Here is a 20,413-nt window from a genome sequence, read left to right on the forward strand (position 1 = left end):
AGAATGCAGGTCAGTTATTTTGTAGAATGTCCCAATCGGAATTAGCCTGACAGTTTCTTATGATTAAATTCAGGTGTGCATCTTAGGCAAGAATGTCAAAGAAGTTATACCATGTTCTTCTCAGGGCATCCTATCAGCTGGCACACTTACATGTCTGCTTTGATCACTACCAAACTTGTCCACAGTAATGTTCCTTTTTAATCTTTGTAATTAGTAAGTATTCCATGGGGAGATACTTTGAGATAGTAAAAATATCCCACACATCATCAAACTTTCCATTTATTCATTAACTTTTTTCAATACAGACGCATGGGTTCTGACTTTATTTATAATATTTTGCCATCATTTATTTTGATGCTCAAATTGTTCCAGATTTAGCCCATGGAATCCATTAAAGCTGGTACTGAGTCATCTTTAACACAACCCATCATTCTTTAAACAACTTTCTTGCACAATAAGAAGTTCGAGGCTCATCTGTACTTTCCCTGACCCAACCCTGGAATTAGCCATTTCTCCAATGAGTCATGCTTCATTGATAATGGTATTTAGAGGCCAAGAACTGGGTGCCAGGTTTGTTACATCTATCTTGCCACATTAAAAACTGTAAGTTTGCTATATAGTTAGCAAACACTGCTATCTCCAATTCCAATCCAGTGGCACATGGTTCATTCTATTTTCCTCCATTTTGTAACTCCTTTCTCCAACAGCGAGAAACTAAGCTCCCATAATCTTTACTATACTTCCTTATTTGAGCAACCTGTATATAACCAACATCCTATCACGAACATGAAGCCTACTCTGCATAGATACCCTCCATCACACTTGGGCTCTGTCAAACTACTCTGAGCGACTGCACCACCCCCTCCATTGGACATCCTCCATATGTCACTCCAACCCACATAGTCCATGCTGAGCCCTTCTACACAGATACCTCCTTATGACACTCAAGCTCCAAAACTCCACACTGCAACACCACGATACATGTGGACACCTTCCTCACCCTGGTCAGGCAACAAAATCCCCTCTGTGGGTCAAAAAGGTAGATAGCTAATGCAGACTGAATTGTTCAGGAAGAGAAGGGGGAGAAGGAAGTAAAAAGCAAAGATAGTATTACAAAATAGCAAACTACCTCTTTCAAAAATTAAGTCTCTTTCACCTATAATCTCATTTCCCTAGAATGGAGTCACTTAGTATAGAGTAAGAAAATGAACCTAAGAACCAGATAGACTTTTAAATTCTGGTTCTTCCACTTAGTCGCTGTACGACTTCAACAACTTACTTGACCTCTTCAGCTTCAGTTAAGAGTACCCATCTCACATGATTGTTATGAAAATAATCCATGTAAAGCAAATGAATAGTACCTCACCTAAAGTTAGCACTGAATAAATGTAAGTTATTACTACCTTCTCCTTTACGTTATCATCATTAAACAGATGTCTAAGGATACCTATATATATGTGTATAGTTTTATAAGAATTAGTTCTTAGCGTTCTTTAACTTCTGAAAGGTCAATGTCCCTAAAGACATTTAAAAACACCTATAGTATTTATCTTATGACTACTAACCAAACCATAGCCTCTGGTCTATCCTATTTTTCGGACAAATTATTTCCTAAAAATTTGCCAGGATCATGTCATTCTCCTGAAGCAGTTCTGAGTGACTCTTGACAGCCTAGCAAACAAAGATCCTTTAATCTGGCAATCAACGCTCAACACAGTATGACCTCAATCTACCTTTCCAGAATTATATCTCATTCTTCACTTATACAAAATTTCTGCTTCAACCACTGTAGTTTTATACACTTTTCCACCTACATGCCCTGGTCCATATCTTGGGTTAGAATGGTCATCTTCCCCATTTACTCCCATCAAAATTTTGCATGTTTTCCAAGGTCCAGTTTAAAATCCACTTTCTCTTTGAAATTTCCCTTGATTATAGCAGCCAGAAACAAGCTCTTAATCCCTTAAACTCCTGAAGAACCAGGTAATACTGTAATTACTACTTTATTGGTGCATGCATTATCCCCCTTGCTAGACAGATAAGTCAGATTAAGTAAGATTCTCTTTGAGAAAGGATATATGTCTTCTATCTCCAAAACAAATACCATTTATTGGTATATGTATGTATGTATATGTCAGTATTTAAAACTTACGCTTCAAAATAATTTTATGAAGTTGGTGTCATTATCTATTTTACAGATGAAGAAACCAAGGCTCAAGGATGTTGGAAATGTGCCCAAAGTCACATAGTTGTTAAGTACCAAAACAAGCTTTGCCTAACATGTTTCACAAAACACGGTATGTAGAATGAAACCTGGCAGGGGAGAGGTTCTCAGGTCAAATAAGTTTTGAGGATTAACAAAGTTAAATCACTATTTTTACCAAAGGGCTTCTCAAAGCCTTTAACAAGCTGCTGATAAACTTTATAAATCTCCAAAAGGGCATATGTTATATTTCCCAAATGTATTTGGGGATAAAATCCTTTTCTCAAGGACTATGAGCCTTATAGGACTAGTGTTCCATGAAACTCATTTCAGGAAATGTGGCAACATCTTCTATTGTCTTTGAACAAATCTTTGCACATGGTAGGCCCTCAATACACATTTCTTGAAGAAAAAAATTACTCCTCACACTAAAATAACATACTAATGTAACCCCACATACTAAAGAATAAGGTACTTTCACTCCTCTTATAGCAGGAGGTCTCAAGTACAATAATTACTTCATTACACAGTACTCAAATTTTAAAAAATTAATTTTCATGAGACAAACTAAAAACAAGATTAAGAGAAATTTCTACCTGTGCTTTTATGATATGCATGAATCTTGACATCAACTCCGGACATTCAAGGAGGAAGTGAAAGTGGTCAAATATAATTTTGGGATTTCTAAAAAAAAATATATATTTTGTTTACATGGACAGGAAGGATGAGTAGAATTAAGTGAAATGCAGATTCACATACATGAATACTGAAACAGAAGAGTAACATATAGTAATCTACACCTACTATACTTTCACTTGTCACTGCACATTTTTTTCAGAGTTTAATGGAAGTAACATTTTTTTTTTTGTCTTGAGATGAAAACTATAAGAGAGAAAAGGCTGTAAGGGCAGTCCATGAATCTGAAAGAGCCTTACCTGTTAACAAAGCATTTTAAAACTTCATCATGTTTGCAGACAAATTCAATGAAACGCGGTGAAGTCATTCTACGGGGGGAGGTAAAAAAACAATCAGAACACATAAACAAAAGTTGGTGACACAGCAACTTTGATAACTACATATTGAACTGGACTGGCTTCTAGACAAAAAAAAGGGGAGGGTTTGGAGCGTCTTTATAAACTCGAGAAATTGAGGCTTGCCTAGCCAATCTGTAAGATGAAAAAATATGTATGTTTTCATTAACAGATGACATATAAACAAGTGACTTTAAAAACCTTGAAATGTTAAGCATCGCTACTCTATACATTCTGAATACATAATGAAGGGACCCTATATGACACGGCATTCACCATTCTACATGTTAATAACTTACATAATGCTTAAAACTTAAATATTTTGGACTAATTCTAGATCAGTCCAATGAGTATCCATAAAAAGATCAGAAAAGAACCTAAAATAAACAAATCACTATTTGTTGTTACAGAAATTACAAAACAATCACAGCATTTCTTCATCTATCAGGGAAATAATAAGCATATAGTGTAAGCCTTGACAGTTAGGTTTTCTCTTTTTTGTAATGCAAGCGCCTGACTTAAGTTTTGGTTGCCAAGGGTTCCACTTCAAAGAGGCATACACTTCAAAGATGGCTATTTTTAATAAACACATTGCCAGCCACACAACTAGATAAAGAGCCAGGCCACCTCTCCCCACTGAGGCTCCTTTGTTTGAGAGATCTTGGTTGATTTCAATAACTGACAACTTGGCCCACTTGATTTTTCTCTTCCCATGCTTTAAATTCCCGCTCTTATGTTTTAAATTCACCATCAAAGAGTGAGCCCCAGAAACCCTAGGCCCCCCACATTCTCAACCCCCCAAAAAGCATAACTCCAGGCCCATACGCACACCCGTTGTGCGCTAGCTCTCTAGTGGGCCCGCGCTCTTTCTCTCTCTCTTGCTCTCTCCCTGCGACCTCGCTGTGTGGCCCCAGGTGTGCCATGTAATTTCCAGACCTTGTAAGTAATAAACCTTTTTTTTTTTTTTCAAAGTTTCCTGATGGTTATTGCTGAAGGGCGCCTTGGAATTATAATAAGAACCACAAGGGCTAGTCCAGCCGCAAGATTGGTTATTGATAGGCTGAGACCTGCACACAAAACAAAGCAGAAACCCTCTTACCCTGGAGGCATCTGACAAGAACAGCACATGTAAAAAGCTTGAATGACAGCACTTAGCCGATTAGCTGTCATAGAAATAACATCCTGACAGTCTGCACTGGCTTCCTGTTTCCCTCCTAGAGCATCTGGTTTAGATTCCCTGGTGCCAGTGGATAGATTTTCATAGCTCCCAGGTCCTGGAGGTTCAAATGGAGGAATGGAAGTACCATCTTGATCTTGGCCTTTTTGTTTTAGTAAAATAGAAGTGATATCCGTTGAGTCCTTTTTGTTTTTCATCAGTTCTGTAGCTATTAAAACTAGCCATTCATCTAATGAGTGCCAAAGCAATTCAAGAGGCTAAGAGAAAAAGAAAAGTGTTTTTTAAGTATCATTCTGAAACTCCAGGATAAAAATCCACACAGCCAAATATTATAAAAGAAAATTTACTATGGATACTTCTATTTTCCCAAGTTTATGTGACAGCAATGCCTATAGGTTAAGTAATAAAAACATGAATGTCCTATAAATGACAATTTCTTCATTTATAGAAAAAATTTAATTTGCATTTATTTATTTCTTGGACTAAAAAGGGAAAACTAAAACCTAACAAAAAAGGTATAAACAATCTTTCTTCTTTAAACATTTTCAAATACTTAGTTTTAAGAGCACACATTACTTTTATATATACGTACCTTAACCTTTACTGTATTCATGTGTCAACAAGTTTCAATTATAAATTTTTTTCAATTAAAAAAAAATGAGAATCCCTTAACAGCCTAATAAACAGTTTAGTTTACTGTGCTCTTTTCTTTACATCTAATTCCTAGAATTTCAAAAATGTATGACAAATTTTAAAATGACGTATTTATATACACACATACATACACATACATATACTTACACACACACACACACACACACACACACACACACCAATCCATCTCTAATAAACAGTAACTACCAAATACTGACTAGCAAGTTCTTGAATCCAAATAAGAGTAATAGCTTAAGAAAAAAAATGTGGGGACAAAGTAAATTATTTCTTATTTCTACACTATTTAAAATATTCCCTTGGAGAATAGTAAAATATCTTTTGTAAATTAACAGCAAATAAAATTTTATTTTTTAAATATTATGTGATCACAAATGCTACAACAGGACTAAGTACGAGAGAAGATGAAAAATATACATTGTCTCTAATAATTAGTGGTTTTTAATACAAGTAGAAAATAACTACTATTAAAAGACCTGCTACCTGGAATCTAATGTACAGCAACGTGACTATAGTTACTATAGTTCTCAATACTATATCATAATTGAAAGTTGCTAGGAGTGTAAAGCTTTAACATTCTCACCATAACAATAACAAAATGGTAATTATGTGAGGTGAAGGATGCATTAACTAACCTTATCGTGGTAAACATTTAGCAATATATATGTGTATTCAACAAACATTGTGTACCTTAAATTTACACAATGTTATATGTCAATTACATCTCAATAAAGCTGGGGGGAAAAGAACCCGTTAGAACATTTTTAATCCCACATAAAGGTTAATAATGGGAACTAAGGTTAAATGGTCCTTCTTTCCTACGCTACTTTAAATATTCCAATATTGAGAATGATAAAATTTCCTATATATGAATGTAAAAGTTAATCTTACTTTTTGATTCTTATATGATCACAAAATGCTACAACCGAGGACGTGTTCTTTGGAGAGACCCACCCTTAAAATACTTCAAATAAAAGAAATACACTTACTTTCAAAGACCACTATGTAGATTCCACAACCATATTTGGAACCTTAGAAAATGTTTAAATAACTTGTTCTGCCAGAAAATTGTTTCCAATTGTTATCTAACAAATCCCTCTGCTATATCTTCAGCCTTCTTCAGGTTTCCAGAACATTCTTTTTGAGAATATTTGACTTAACTGAATTTGAAAACAATTAAATCACCCCTAAGTCTTCATTTAAACATTAAACCAAAAAGCAGAAAAGTGGAAAGAAAGAAAAAACCCTACTATCATCAACAAAACCTAATTCACTCATTCAACAAATATTTAGTTAGTAAGTATTAGGTAAACAGGTAAGCAAAGGGAAAAACTAATTATACCCTTTCTCAGGTTAAATTTAGCACCCCTCTCTCCCACAAGAGGGCTTTTTCATGATTAGACAAAGATAGCAGCTGGAAGATGCAGGGTCCATGAGCTGCTCAAAGGAAGGGTAACAGAACTGGCTGCCATAAACACTGACATGGTATCTTCACTGAAAATGTGTTAATTCTAATCATGATCCAAGTCTGAGTCTATAGTTTCTCTTTATGAGCAATACATTAAACCTACTGTCAGAGATGAAAAATAACTTTTTATGTCAGCAAAACTATTTAGTTTTACATAGAAAATGAACTTCCAAGATAGAAAGAATGGGTGGTGGTGATGTAAAAGTGCTTGAAACAAAGAGTAAATGGCCTCTAAATTTAGAGGACCTACTAATATAGTAGGGCTAACACCTAGAAAATCAACACACTGGATGGAGATGAGCTTAAGGTACAAAATGACACCTGCTACTCCTACAGATGACAGCGCTGAGCCTGAACCTACAGCAATACTATTTTCAAATACTGACAATGTGCAAAAATTAAAGGCGAATTTTTAATAATCCAGAAACAATATTAAAAAACAGATCTGTGTAAAAATTATAGTGATAATAAAAATACTGAAAACCTACAAAGAGTTTTCAATAAAGGAACACAGCAAAGAATTAGAAGAAAAAAAGAGAAATGGTTAAGTCATCTTAGACCCTTCTCTTTTTCCCACCTTTTCTTCATTCACACATGTACTAAAACTAAATCCCATCCTGGAGGTATTTTTTTACCTAGGAAGTTGTCCCTTGGAAGATTTGTTCAAAACATTCATTCCTCAACAGCAAAAAGAATACTATGAACATACCTTTAATTTCTAACTGTGGTAGCAGCCACAAACAAAAAGGATTATAATACACTTTTAAAATTAAAAATAAATCATGCTTCCTACATTTAAATAATGATAACAACAATAGATAAGATACAAAACACTGTATACATCAATTGTTGCTGAAAAATGAGTCAATGACTATGGAAAATATTAGCTGGCTTCTTTGCCGGCTGTGAAAATTTACACACATATTACTGAGTGATCTTCACCACAGAATTACATTCTCCTTCATATATAATTTTCAAAATATTTCAAGCTGTATTTCAAAGCTATAATACATAATCCAAAATTTATCGAACAGTTAAGTTTTTCAACATCCATGGGCCAAAGTGAGATACAAGTTTAACAGGAAAGCGTTACTAACTTAAATTCATTAGTAGTATCTTGAAATCCTGTTAGTCTATTCTCAACTTGATAATGTCAAATGCCACAACCAAAAAGATAAAATATTAAAGTTAAAAGTTTCTCAATCTTCCTTGGCTTTCAAATTTTCCCATTGATACCTCTATAAAACTCTTAACAGTCACACCTTATTATTCACAAAAAAGAGCATATCCAGGTTCAGGAAGCTGAAACTGTCTTCGCCAGGCTCACCCTGCTTCAATAACCAGAACTACCTCCTCTTTCAAATGCTCCAAAGGCACTAGATAAAAATCTCTTAACATGGAAAAAAATGACTAAGTGTTAAGATTAATTTAAAGGACTTCTAAGATAAATCAGAAAACTATTAACAGGATGTTAAATAATTTCACCGACTAAAACACATGACCTATAAACCCACTCATATTAATGGAAAACTCATTAGTTAATCTTAATAAAGTGACATGTTAGAGTATCTTGTTAATGAAATGGAAAGTGGGGATCAATTGCTACCTTGGAAAAAAATGTGGTAAAAATTAAAATGGTATTTCCAGTCTAACATTATAGCAACTCAGCAAATGCTTAAGGTTTTTACAACTTGAATCACCCCACAATGAACTGAAAACCTTATATACATACATGACAATGTAATTTCTATTTTTATCCTTAAAAGTAGAAAGGTAGAAAATTTTGTCATCCTCCAAAGAATCCACACCTAATTCATAAAATTAGATGGAAAGAGACTAATAAATTCCTAAAGAGTAACACTGTCACTTAAAAAAAATTTTAGCTGAATTTTATAAAATGTTTTAACAATATGACAAATCAAAATTTAAGAGAAAGTAAATGGTCAGAGGCAAAACCAGTTGTCACTGATGCAAAAACTAATACCTTAAAAAAAGAAATAAAGACATTAATAAATGAAATAAAGTAGAAATAATTTTGTACATTTATAGTTGATACATGACAATCAAAACACAGAATCTGGATTCCATAACATAGCTAAAAAAAAAAAGAGTGATTTTTTTTTTTTTACTCAGTTATATCTGTATTGACTGGGTAGGAAGAAAACTAACATTTAATCAAGCATTAAATGCCTATAGAGGCTATTTAGCACATACTTATTTTCTGCTATCAGCAAAAAGTGGCCGATTCAAATTTTAATTAAAAAAAAAAAAATCAGACAATAGTGAATATAGATAATGGTGACCATATGTCTACCTGATTATATTTTTCTATTCATCATTACAGATGAATAGAAAGAATGAGTAGAAAATCAAATCGGGTAGATTCAGTAACTACGTAATAGCGTGAGCTACAGCAGAACACATTAAGAACAACTTCATGTAATGTGAATGCTTGAGCAGTAAAACTCACTTAAAACAGCACTGACAAAACACTGGATCAATAATTTAGATTAGAATTTTACAAAGATAGTTATCATTCCTAACTAGTGTTCAAGGAAGAAGTATGTGAAAAGCCACCATCTGAATTACAAGAAGATGCATAACTTCCTTCTTCCAGGAGGTGGCACAATAGGGGAAGAAAAAAGAAAAAAAGAAAAAAGACACAGCTGAAAACTCTTTCTTTCCTACACTGATTAAAAAAAGAAGAGAGTGAAGCAGAACAGATACACAGATACTTATACATACCTTCCTAAAAAGCTATCATAACTACTCTAGGTATTAAAGAATCTACTAGTGTCAAAATGCTTGCAAACCATTTATTTGTGTCTGCCAAAAATTTTCCATGTAAGAACCATTTAGCATAGTTCATTAATTTAACTTCAAATTTTTACAGACAGTAAAGTTATCAAACCTAACGAGTTTTATAGGAAGTGGCACATAAAAGGGGTTTTGTCACTTTTTGGACAGATAATCCATATTTATACTAAAAAAACTGTTTAAAGAACTATGCGTCTTCATGAACCCCAAAGCAAATTTTATGCTAGGAAAATCTCCTAAGATAAATTACTTTTTAAAAAAATAGCATGGAAAAAGTTATTAAATTACACATTTGTCCAAAAACTGAGTTATCTGAAAATATAATGCCATGAAAAAGCATTAACAATAGCAATTACAGCCATGTTCACTTTGTTGACTTCATTAAATTATAATTTACCATGGGTAGCAACACTGCCTTGGGTTTTGTATGGAATCATTCTTCCAAGGGCTCTATCCACAAACATGCTTGTATAGGAGATGCAACTGAAGCAATATAAAATATTTTAAGAAAATATGTATCTCAATGATTTTCTTTGAAATGATCCCAGAAATTAACTGATGGTAAAACCAGTAACTGAAAGTAATCATATTTTTAAAAACATATATGTGGACACACACATAATAAATACATGATAACAAAATCTAAATTTAAAACAACTGAATTCTTTCCTTCGAATCAAGAAATATTTTTTTTTCTAGAAAAGCATCATGGCTGTATATGCCACATTAAAAAATCTAGAATCCAATGAAAAAGTAAATTTAATTAGATTTAAACACTGAATATCTTTATCCTTAGAAAAAGACTAATGGAATTAAAACTTTACTTGTAATAAAAATATAAAGGCTCACCAATTAAAACTTGCTGTTGATTAGACAGAGATGAAAGGAGAAAGGTGTGCCTAACTTAAAAAGTGTTACAGGTATGAACCAAACTTACGTTCTGTGTATGAGGTTTCTGATTAATGAATGCATGCTTTGTCAAATTCATCTCTTTTACGTCTATCTTCCTAACAACGTCAATTACTTTTCTGACCTTGAACACCTGGCTTCTTGGAGTTTTATTCCCGTTGTAGCCCATATCGATTCCATTACTGGGAGAGGATGGACCAATTCGAAAGACATGACAAAATATCCTCACAATCCTTAAAAGGCTCTTCATTTGAGCATCATAATTACTAGATAGGCTAAAAATAAAAATATGAACAGATTAGATGAAATAAAACAAATTACATCTTAAAATACTTTAAAACATTTTCATCAACTGACCACCAGTTTCATGAGTAAAATTCCTTTCCTATTATGATAGAGGATGGAATATTTTAATAGGAAGTTACCAAATATATATATTACTTGATTGCATATGAATAAATGATTAATTTTTAAGTCACCAGACTATAATCAATGATCAAAGCATAAAACATGAAGAAAAGCACCACTGTAGAACAGTTGGTTTCTTGAGATACCAACTTCAAAGCAATCTCAAATTTTCACTTCCAAAAGTACAGTACTAAATTAAGTTGAGTCTTTAGAACTCTGGGAACACTTCACAGCGAAGCAATGGTGGAAATGTTGGCCTTATGTTTTTAGGTCAACCCTCAACTCAACTGCAGAGGTTGAACTCTGTACTGTTCTATCCATAACCCCACTTCCCCACCCCACCCCAGAATAACCACCAATTGTCTCATATAGAACATTCAAAAACTGAGTAACCTTAAAGTTACTATCTGTATCAGGGTGGTTCTCTATAGAACGGGTTGCCTTATGCCTCTACATAAATATAGGAAATACCCCATTACAAAAAAAGAAGACTCAAATCCAGTTAACACTAAACCATACTAAATACAATATAAACTTTCTTTGACAAATCACAACACCCTACAGAATCCCATAGTGCCTGGGGATTGTTCATCATCATGAATATCAATCATTACTCTTCGACTGTAACTGTAGAAAAACTGTAGAGAAACTGTAGGAGACAGCCTAAATTTATATTGACTCTAATGTTACATCTTTTTTTAAAAAAATTGCTGTTTAAGGGGTAACTTTATTTCAAAAACTCTAACATCAGTTAGACTGTATGACAACAGCGGCATAAAAGCAGAGTAAAGAGCTGAATAAACTTTTGGGCAGAATGATATGATTGTCTTTGCATAAATTTAATTATCAAAACTTACCCTATCTTCCCTTAAGTGTATTAAAACCAAGTTCATTAAAATCTTCCACTATGATATTTTTAAGTATCTTTTCTAACATTGAAAAAATAAGGATTAGTAATGTGGAAATAGAAAATGCCTACTTCTAAGCATTTCAGTTTGATAAGTGCCTGATGACACGTGAACCAAAATTTCATGACATTTTCACTTCAATATTCATGTTGTTTCCTCATTCTAAGAATGATTAAATTGTTAAAAATAGTCAATAAAAATGAACTATCGATATATCAGTTACAGGTATTAGCAAAACATAATAGCCATTGACTGGGACAGCTACCACATAATAACAAAACTCTTAGTAACTTTGAGTCAAATTTTACAGAATCATTAGTTTGGCTTGCACTGAGTTTTACATACTTGTATTTACGAAGTGTTTCTAATTTTGTATTATAAGATTGTTGAAATTGACAAAATAGAAAGGTAGTCTGGTTTCTATTTCCTTCTTTTATTATGTTGCAGCTCTTGGAAAAGTTAACTACAATGAGGCTCAAATTCTTCCCCATGAGAAAGGTGTGATTTGATTTTCCTCTGCAAAAGTACCATATGTATTTAAGTACCTGATCAAGTGATATCTTAAGAAGTATTGTCTTACACAATGTAATCTGTCTAATAATAATCTCTCTATTAATATAGTCTAATAATTTTATAACTTTATGCAATTTAAACTTCTTCCAAGTTCACTGGTTGGTCTAAAAATGTCATTTTTCACTTTCCAACCAGTGAAATATCTCTTTTGTATTAAACAAAAAAATTATGAAATCCAAACTTGATCATGTACTTTCCCAGTTGATCATAAAATAATTTCACCCAAGCCACCAGGTTCTCAATATAAAAGTTTAAAAACGAGGTTCCTAATTCAAAGCCCTAACAATGTACCTACCACTTGTGGTTTTATATGACAGTATACTTTCATTCAGTTTCTTACTTAGCAAATAGCTGTGATCTGTATGCTCATTTGTACACTGATAGCTAACTTTACCTTCAATCATAAATATATAAAAAGCAAGATAACTCACTTAATGAAACATATTATGTGCAAAAGGGCCCTCAAAAGTAAATATATTATTTAACAAATATTTCCAGAATCAGACAAAAGGCATTCATTTTTCCAAAAGTATGCTAAATAACATCTCAATTGTCACTAATTAATACATATTTGAATCATTTTCTTAATTAAAATTTCTATTAAAATGGCCCAAATTAGATCATATTGTGGTTTAAGAAACATAAAATGATTCACAAATAAATGAACAAAAGAAAAACAATCTGCAAAAATACTATTGAACATATATTGGCGAGGAGAATGATTTGTATTTGAGATCCTCTTAAAAATCTACCTTGGTAGCTCTGAGTTCTGTGAGCTGTTCTAGTAAATAATCGAATTCAAGGGGGTGGAGGTCATCAGAACTTCCAATCTGCAGTCAAGTCACACAGAAGTTGTGGGTAACCTGGGAACCTACTACTTGCGATCTGAAGTGGAGGTACAGTCCTGTGGGACTGAACCCTTAACCTATAGGATCTGACGCTATCTCTAGGTACTAGATACGATAGTGTAAGAATTGGTTAAAATTGTAGGACACCTAGTTGGTGTCGCAGAATTGCTTGGTGTAGGGAATAAAAGCACACACATCTGGTGTCAGAAGTGTTGTGAGTGTGGTAGTAGTGTAAGTAAAGGAGAAACACAGGAGGAGGACCGGGTTTTCCCCTAACAGCAATACAATAAATTCTAACACAATAACCAATACTCACTACTGATCCCAACACAGAGGTATTTACAGGCCCAAAATGACCAAAATAAAAGCTTCTATAAAGCATCTGAAAAGCAGCATTGTAAGTGGTGAGGCAGTATAGTTTAGCAAAGTAGCTTTAAAACTTGTGCTGGCCATGGATCCCTTTTTCTTACTGTTTCACCTGTTCCACTAATCTCCCTGTAATTTTTAAGAGGTAATCTGGAACCCAGGACATACAATTTTTTTTTTTTAAGTGAGGAAATGAATCCTGGTTCTTCTATGTATTAGCTTGGCAAATCATTGAACTTCAATTTTCTTATTCATAAAATGGAGATAATATCTAAATCACAAACTTATATGAGGCTTAAATGAAATAATGTATTTGAATGTTCCTTAGCTAGTGCCTGCTTAATAAGTGTTAAAGGTGAACTTAAAATTAAAACGCACATGCATAAAAACATAAATGCTTTCTGGTAACTGTGAAAAATTAAAAGATTACAAAGTTTAAGTAGAAAAAGCAAGTAAGTCTTCCAAAGTAGAAAAACAGGTTAAAGGTATTAGGCGATATTTAAAATAATAATCATCATTATCTGTAGCATTTTTCATTTGTATCATTATCATCATCTCCTTTGCTACGTGCCAGACACTATGCTTGGCACTTTAAAGCACCAAGCTTTATTTCATTCTTACACCAATTTATTAAGATATTTACTGCTAATTTCCAACAAGGAAATAAAATCCTGACTAGACTGTAAATTAAACACAGGGAGAGATTTTGTCTGTATTAATCATGATCACCTAGCAGGTGGCCTGGTGGATAGTAAGCACTCAGAAATAAGAATTAGATGGATGGGTGGATGATGAAGGGAAACTCTACAAAGTTACTTGCTGAGGTCACCCAGTAAATGGTGATGTCTGGATTTACACCTGAGTCTGGCTGACTCCAGAGACCATGCTTTTACTTAGTAGTGTGTCTAAATCTTAGAAAGTCTTCATTAAATAAATGGATTAATGGAAATGACTAAATAAAAAAGGGGCATTACATAAAGCTGGAATTCAATGACTCTTAGAGACAGAGTCTAAAGTATTTCAAAGGCAGAAAGAGAATAATTTAAAAAATTAGCAAATGGTATTGAGTGAAACTGCTGAAGAAAGACTTAATGGCTAAAAGAACACGAGAAGGTGACCTCAGTACCATGATATATAAGGGGTCTAGCAAAGATTCTTCTAAGTAAATAGTATAAAACGTGATTCTGGTCTAAAGTATATGACAAGTCTGAAGGAAGACAGAAATAAAGGGCTAACATGATGGATTTGATAATGTAGTTGATTTATAGAAGCAGCATGGAGATGGGAGGAAGAAAGTCCAGTTGGAACTAACAGAGATAAGAGAACATGACCTATTCTTAAGACTGCCAGTGTATTAAGAATATAGGTGAAAAGAAAAACTACAAAGGGGAAAGCATCAAAATTAGAACTGGGCCAAATGTGTCAGCGACGAAATACACATTAACCACTTCTAAATGGCTCTTTACTCCTAATTGAGGTAGCTTATCATATACAAAGAAGTGTAGTTGCAGGAAAATGTAATACATATATATAAACGCAAGTATTATAAAGGCATTAACTCCATGGGCTTAGTGATGAGCCATTAAAACCACAGAATCTTTTGGAAAGAATAAAGAACTGCAATTAGGGGGACAGTTCAGGGAGAAAACTTTGTAAGGAATCATGAGGTATACTGAGGGGTTGAAAAGTAGCTTACACCCAGTTTTATAATTAGTGATCAAGATTCCTAAACTACTTTCGTGATTCTTCTTTATGCACATTTTACTTACATGACTTATAATCATTTTATAAAATTCTAGACACACATGCCCAAATCCATTTAAATAAGTCTCTAGTTTCAGTCTCTTTAGAAACTAAAGTCTCCTCAGTAAAAGTTGACTGCCTGGTCCTTTAAAAAACAAACGATGTGTCAGCAAATTCTGAGAACATCTTACCACTGACAAAAGGCATCCAACAAAATAAACTGTTCCCAGAAAAGCTTAAAAGGAGACAAAGCTGACAGACACTGCTACCTATTGATCTGTTTATATTTTGAAACACTTACCTAAGCAGTTTATGACCATTTGTTGTGGCAACTTCAGCAAGGCTTGTTAAAATCTTTAGGTACTGGCTTTCACTTTGCTGAGACAAATGTTCCAGAACTTGCCGTAACTAAAATTTTCACAAATAAAAAAATGTGATTATATAATAATCCATTAAACTTTATCAAGAAATTAAGTACCTATTAGTTTAACAAGTATCCCACAGCCAATTAGCTGCAATCAAGTCCTTTACATTTTGCCTTGCATATACGTAGAGATGACATAAAATCTTTGTTCAAATCACCCAGTAAAAAAGCAATAAAAAAATAGAACAGAAATCACCAAATTTACAGAAATTTAATTCTACAGTTTAAGAGAAAATTAAATTCTGCAATTTTTCAAAGAGTAAACCTAAATACAAAGCTCAGTAAACTAGTAATTACCAACAATAATATAATATTCCTCCTTAGATTCTTTTCCTCTACCTATGGGGAATATTCTAATTATCTTAAGGAGATAGCAAAGACTCAGAGGACAGAAGATTCATAGGGCACAAATATTAGCACAAGGTTTATGAAATGTTATATAATTCATACTTATCCTACAATGCAGACAAGCAAATTCACATATTAAAATATTTATAATAAAATTACAAAGCACATTTGTAAACTGCCATATACACACTAAGCATGAATAAAGCTTGTTCATTTACAAGATTACATTTACACAATTACATTACCATGTTTTCTCGGAGATCTTCATTCTGTGTCATTTGAATAATCGTCTGGAAAAGCCTAGGATGATACTGAATTAATACTTCACAGGTCTCTCCATATCCACCCTAAAAATACACATATACATATATATATTTAAAATTATCTAGATTTAAAAACAAAGTTTCTAAAGGAAAACTTGTAGACCCCACAGGTTAGGTTACTCCCGCGAGAGTGCCCCCACTTCAGAAGCCAATTACAAAGTTCACGCCACCCAAACTTCTGACGAACCAGCTGTAATTCAGGAGTTCCCACACCTCCTCGAGTTTAATAATTTGCTAGAAGAGCTCACAGAACTCAGAGAAACACTTTACTATTATCTGTTCATTATACAGGAGACAACTTGGGAACAGCCAAATGGCAGATTCATAGGGCAAGGTATGTGGGAAGGGGCACTGAGCTTCCATACTCTTTCTGGGCATGCCGCCTTCCCAGCACTTTGATGTGTTCACCAACCCAGAATTTCTCCAAGAACCCCTGTTCAGTGTTTTTAGGGAAGTTCCATAATATAGCCATGATTGAGTAAATTATTGGTCACTGGTGATTGTACTGATGCTCCAGTGCCAGCTACCTGGAAGTGAAGTCGAAGAGGCTGCCCTCTAATCACATGGTTGACTCCTCCGGCAACCAGCCACCATGCTGCAGCTATCTAGAGCCGTTCAGCCACTAGTCATCTCATTAATACACAAAAAGATATTATCACTCTGGAGATTCCAAGAGTCTGAGAAGGTCTTGTGTCAGAAACTGGGATGAAGACCAACATACATTTTTTATATCACAGTTCTTTATAAAGATCATATTCTTCACAAAAAAAAATTTTGTACCACCCTCTAATTTGAGAAAAAAAGTGAGTTTACCAGCCTCAGTTTCTATTATAAAGCAAGGAGCTAAGAATATATATTAACAACATACCTGTACACATAAATCCAGAGGGGTTACTCCATTTTTATCTGGCAGATATTTGGCTCCTCGTAATAGAAGAATCTGTGCTGTGTCTCTCTGACCATGACTGTATAGAAATAGAACCAAGTTAAAAATATATTCCTTTTAAATTAGTCTTTCTCTATGAATTAGGGACAGTTAATATGAATAAACAGAGAATTAACAATTTCAAAAAATTGAGAGGAAGATCTGAACTATATCCTCAACAATCAGGAAAACTTCTCCCAATGTTAAGTCATACTTTCACTATGTCCTATTAATTATTAGAATTTAACATAGGACACATTATCTACAATAAATCATAATATTTGGGGATAAGTAGCTGCTACTCAAGTTTATGCTTTATTTTTTTCTTCCAATCACTTCTTCTCAACTCTAACCTGACCTTCCTATCACACACATCTAAAAGAATCTCAATACACAAGGGTACATTTTATGGCATTTTTATACTTGGTGAAAAAATAAAAAGGAAGGAGAAAAGAAACATCAAAAGTTGAGAGAATGGGGGGAAGGAAAGAGTTAACTAGCCAAAAATACTCTCTAGTTTCCACTCTTTGTTTTGTCAACTCAGTTTGGCTTCTGCTGATAACTATTCAATCTGAGCTAGAATGGACAACTCTTTTATCCACATGCCCCGTTCTCTTCAATTACTCTGTCTAGTATAAGTAAAATTAGTTAACTACCATTCTTTCAGCTAAAGGAAGTTACTTTGGGGGTAGCGATCACTAGACCCTGGGTCTTGTTACTCAATGAACTAATCTGATCCTAGATACAGGCAATAAAAAATAAATTTACAATCCAGGGCATTAAAGTTTAAAGCTAATTTTACAAAACAGGTAAAGAAGTCATATAGTTTGGAAGACTATCTGATCAAAAATTTTATTTTGTATATGAGAAAAGCTACTACCTCAAGCACACGTGAAACTCGAACTCAGAACTCTGGTCTTGTAGACCAATACTCTTTCCATAATACCATTACCTAAAAAGGTATGTCATTTCACAAAGAGAAAGACTACACAGATTTCCCTGAAACTTAAAAAAAAAAACCTATTATTTTCCATAAAATGAAGCATATGGAACTTATAACCAATTGGAATTAAACTTAAAATATAGGATCCTGGGGCAGCTGGTTAGCTCAGTTGGTTAGAGCGTGGTGCTCTTAACAACAAAGTTGCCAGTTCGATCCCCACATGGGCCACTGCCAGCTGTGCCCTCCACAACTAGATTGAAACAACTACTTGACTTGGAGCTGATGGGTCCTGGAAAACACACTTAAAATAAACAAAAGTTAAAAAAAAAAAATCAAAAAAAAAAAAAGGATCCTACTATACATCTAATGGCATATAATGTTACATCACTCTCTTGATACTTTATTGTAATACTGATTATCTTCCTTAATACAAATATCAATAGGCCGAAACTAACTTAAGAAAAATATCTAATTTACTCCAGAAAAAGGAGAAAAATCAAGAAACAAGGTATTTAATATCTATGTATCCAATTTTTCCAATTAAAACGTAAACATCTTTTTTTTTTTTTTTAAAGATTTTATTGGGGAAGGGACAGGACTTTATTGGGGAACAGTGTGTACTTCCAGGACTTTTTTTTCCAAGTCAAGTTGTTGTCCTTTCAATCTTAGTTGTGGAGGGTGCCGTTCAGCTTCAAGTTGTTGTCCTTTCAGTCTTAGTTGTGGAGGGCGCAGTTCAGCTCCAGGTCCAGTTGCCGTTGCTAGTTGCAGGAGACGCAGCCCACCATCCCTTGCGGGACTCAAGGAATTGAACTGGCAACCTTGTGGTTGAGAGGACACGCTTCCACCAACTGAGCCATCCGGGAGCTCAGCGGCAGCTCAGCTCAAGGTGCCGTGTTCAATCTTAGTTGCAGGGGGCGGAGCCCACCATCCCTTGCGGGACTCAAGGAAATGAACTGGCAACCTTGTGGTTGAGAGCCCACTGGCCCATGTGGGAATCGAACCGGTAGCCTTTGGAGTTAGGAGCATGGAGCTCTTACCGTCTAAGCCATCTGGCCAGCCCAAATCGTAAACTTCTTGACAACAGAACTTATTTCATAGCACTGGTAATGGCTTATAATATGTATTCAATACAATTATTGAATTATATTACAGGTTTTAGCATTAGATACCATTCACTTGACAAGCATTTAAGAAAGTGCTGCACCACAGAAAAAATAACGGAGATCTGAATCGTAATTTATTTAGAATCTATTAGATAATAAGCATAATGTTCAGGTCTTTGTATAAAGTCTGATTTAATCCTGACATTGCTATTTAAAAAAAGCATTCACTCCATTTTTCAGTTGAGAAAACAGTATCTCAAGCATATAATGGAGTAGCTCGAGGTCAACAGTTACAAGGTGGAGCTGAATCTAAATCTAGATCAGTCTGATTCCAAAATCCTTTATCCGTATCATTCTATTCCAACCAAGATGAATTTACAGAGTTTACCCTCAAACAGTAAACAATTTATTACTCAAGAAAGTATGATATAATATACAAGGGGATGTATATATACTATGAGAACAATATGATGGGGATCACAAAGTATGAACAGACAAGATCACCATGTAGAAATGGGATGTTGTTCAATAAATACGGTTTTTAAAAGTCTCAAAATAATTTTGTACCATATATAGCAAAGAAGATAATTAGCATGAAGAAAAAAAATACCACTATGACATTTTTAGAAAGACGGGGTAATTTCTAAAACTACATTAAAATATCATCTATGATCAGGTGACACTTCATTTCAAAAATACATTAAAAGCACGAAACAATAGCTAATAAATATACAGAATCTGCATAACCCAATTAAAGCCTCAAGTACCACATTGTAACACGGCAAGAGATTAGACTACTCCACAACAGACTGCTCAGTGTTGCATAAAAGATTTTTCAGTTCAGATAATTGCAAAAATTTGCTCAATGAATAATTTTTCTTTACAATTCAACTTATTTTTAAATATTAATTAAGATAATACTCCCTTCAATGAAGTGCCAATGTATTTTCTGGAAACTAAGAAATTGGCAAAGATTTAACTAGTAAGAAACCTTCTAAAGCGCTTAATAGTACTGATTTCTTAAGCACTTTCTTTCAGTCTCTTAACTTTTTAGGCTCTTTCAGCAATATGATTTGAAAACTTGGCCAAAGTGCATGTAATACATATATTGCCATATTTCTTGGAACTGATTATGAAACAGAGACCGTATTTTCTAATGGTTCTTTCCTGTTCTAAAAGTTTACAATTTTGAGTCTATGGACTGCTTTACGTGGCTACTTTTTT

At 33.9% G+C, this 20,413-nt stretch overlaps 1 protein-coding gene across 7 annotated transcripts in view; it reads right to left on the minus strand.

Annotated features, from left to right (window-relative positions):
• The window catches only part of HACE1 (HECT domain and ankyrin repeat containing E3 ubiquitin protein ligase 1), an 89,433-nt gene that overhangs the window by 34,142 nt on the left and 34,878 nt on the right, over window positions 1–20,413 (minus strand). For 4 of the 7 annotated variants that reach the window (XM_033102863.1, XM_033102862.1, XM_033102860.1 and 1 more), the window contains 7 exons: window positions 17,087–17,183; window positions 16,141–16,242; window positions 15,425–15,531; window positions 10,306–10,552; window positions 4,334–4,668; window positions 3,139–3,207; window positions 2,800–2,887 (listed from right to left, as the gene is read on the minus strand). In XM_033102863.1, coding sequence (XP_032958754.1) covers window positions 2,800–2,887; window positions 3,139–3,207; window positions 4,334–4,668; window positions 10,306–10,552; window positions 15,425–15,531; window positions 16,141–16,242; window positions 17,087–17,183 — 1,045 coding nt within the window. The remainder of the gene's footprint in view (window positions 1–2,799; window positions 2,888–3,138; window positions 3,208–4,333; window positions 4,669–10,305; window positions 10,553–15,424; window positions 15,532–16,140; window positions 16,243–17,086; window positions 17,184–20,413) is intronic. The other 3 variants (XM_033102864.1, XM_033102867.1, XM_033102861.1) reach the window with 1 other exon arrangement.

The sequence above is a fragment of the Rhinolophus ferrumequinum genome, chromosome 3 (assembly GCF_004115265.2).
Source record: "Rhinolophus ferrumequinum isolate MPI-CBG mRhiFer1 chromosome 3, mRhiFer1_v1.p, whole genome shotgun sequence".
Taxonomy (NCBI): domain Eukaryota; kingdom Metazoa; phylum Chordata; class Mammalia; order Chiroptera; family Rhinolophidae; genus Rhinolophus; species Rhinolophus ferrumequinum.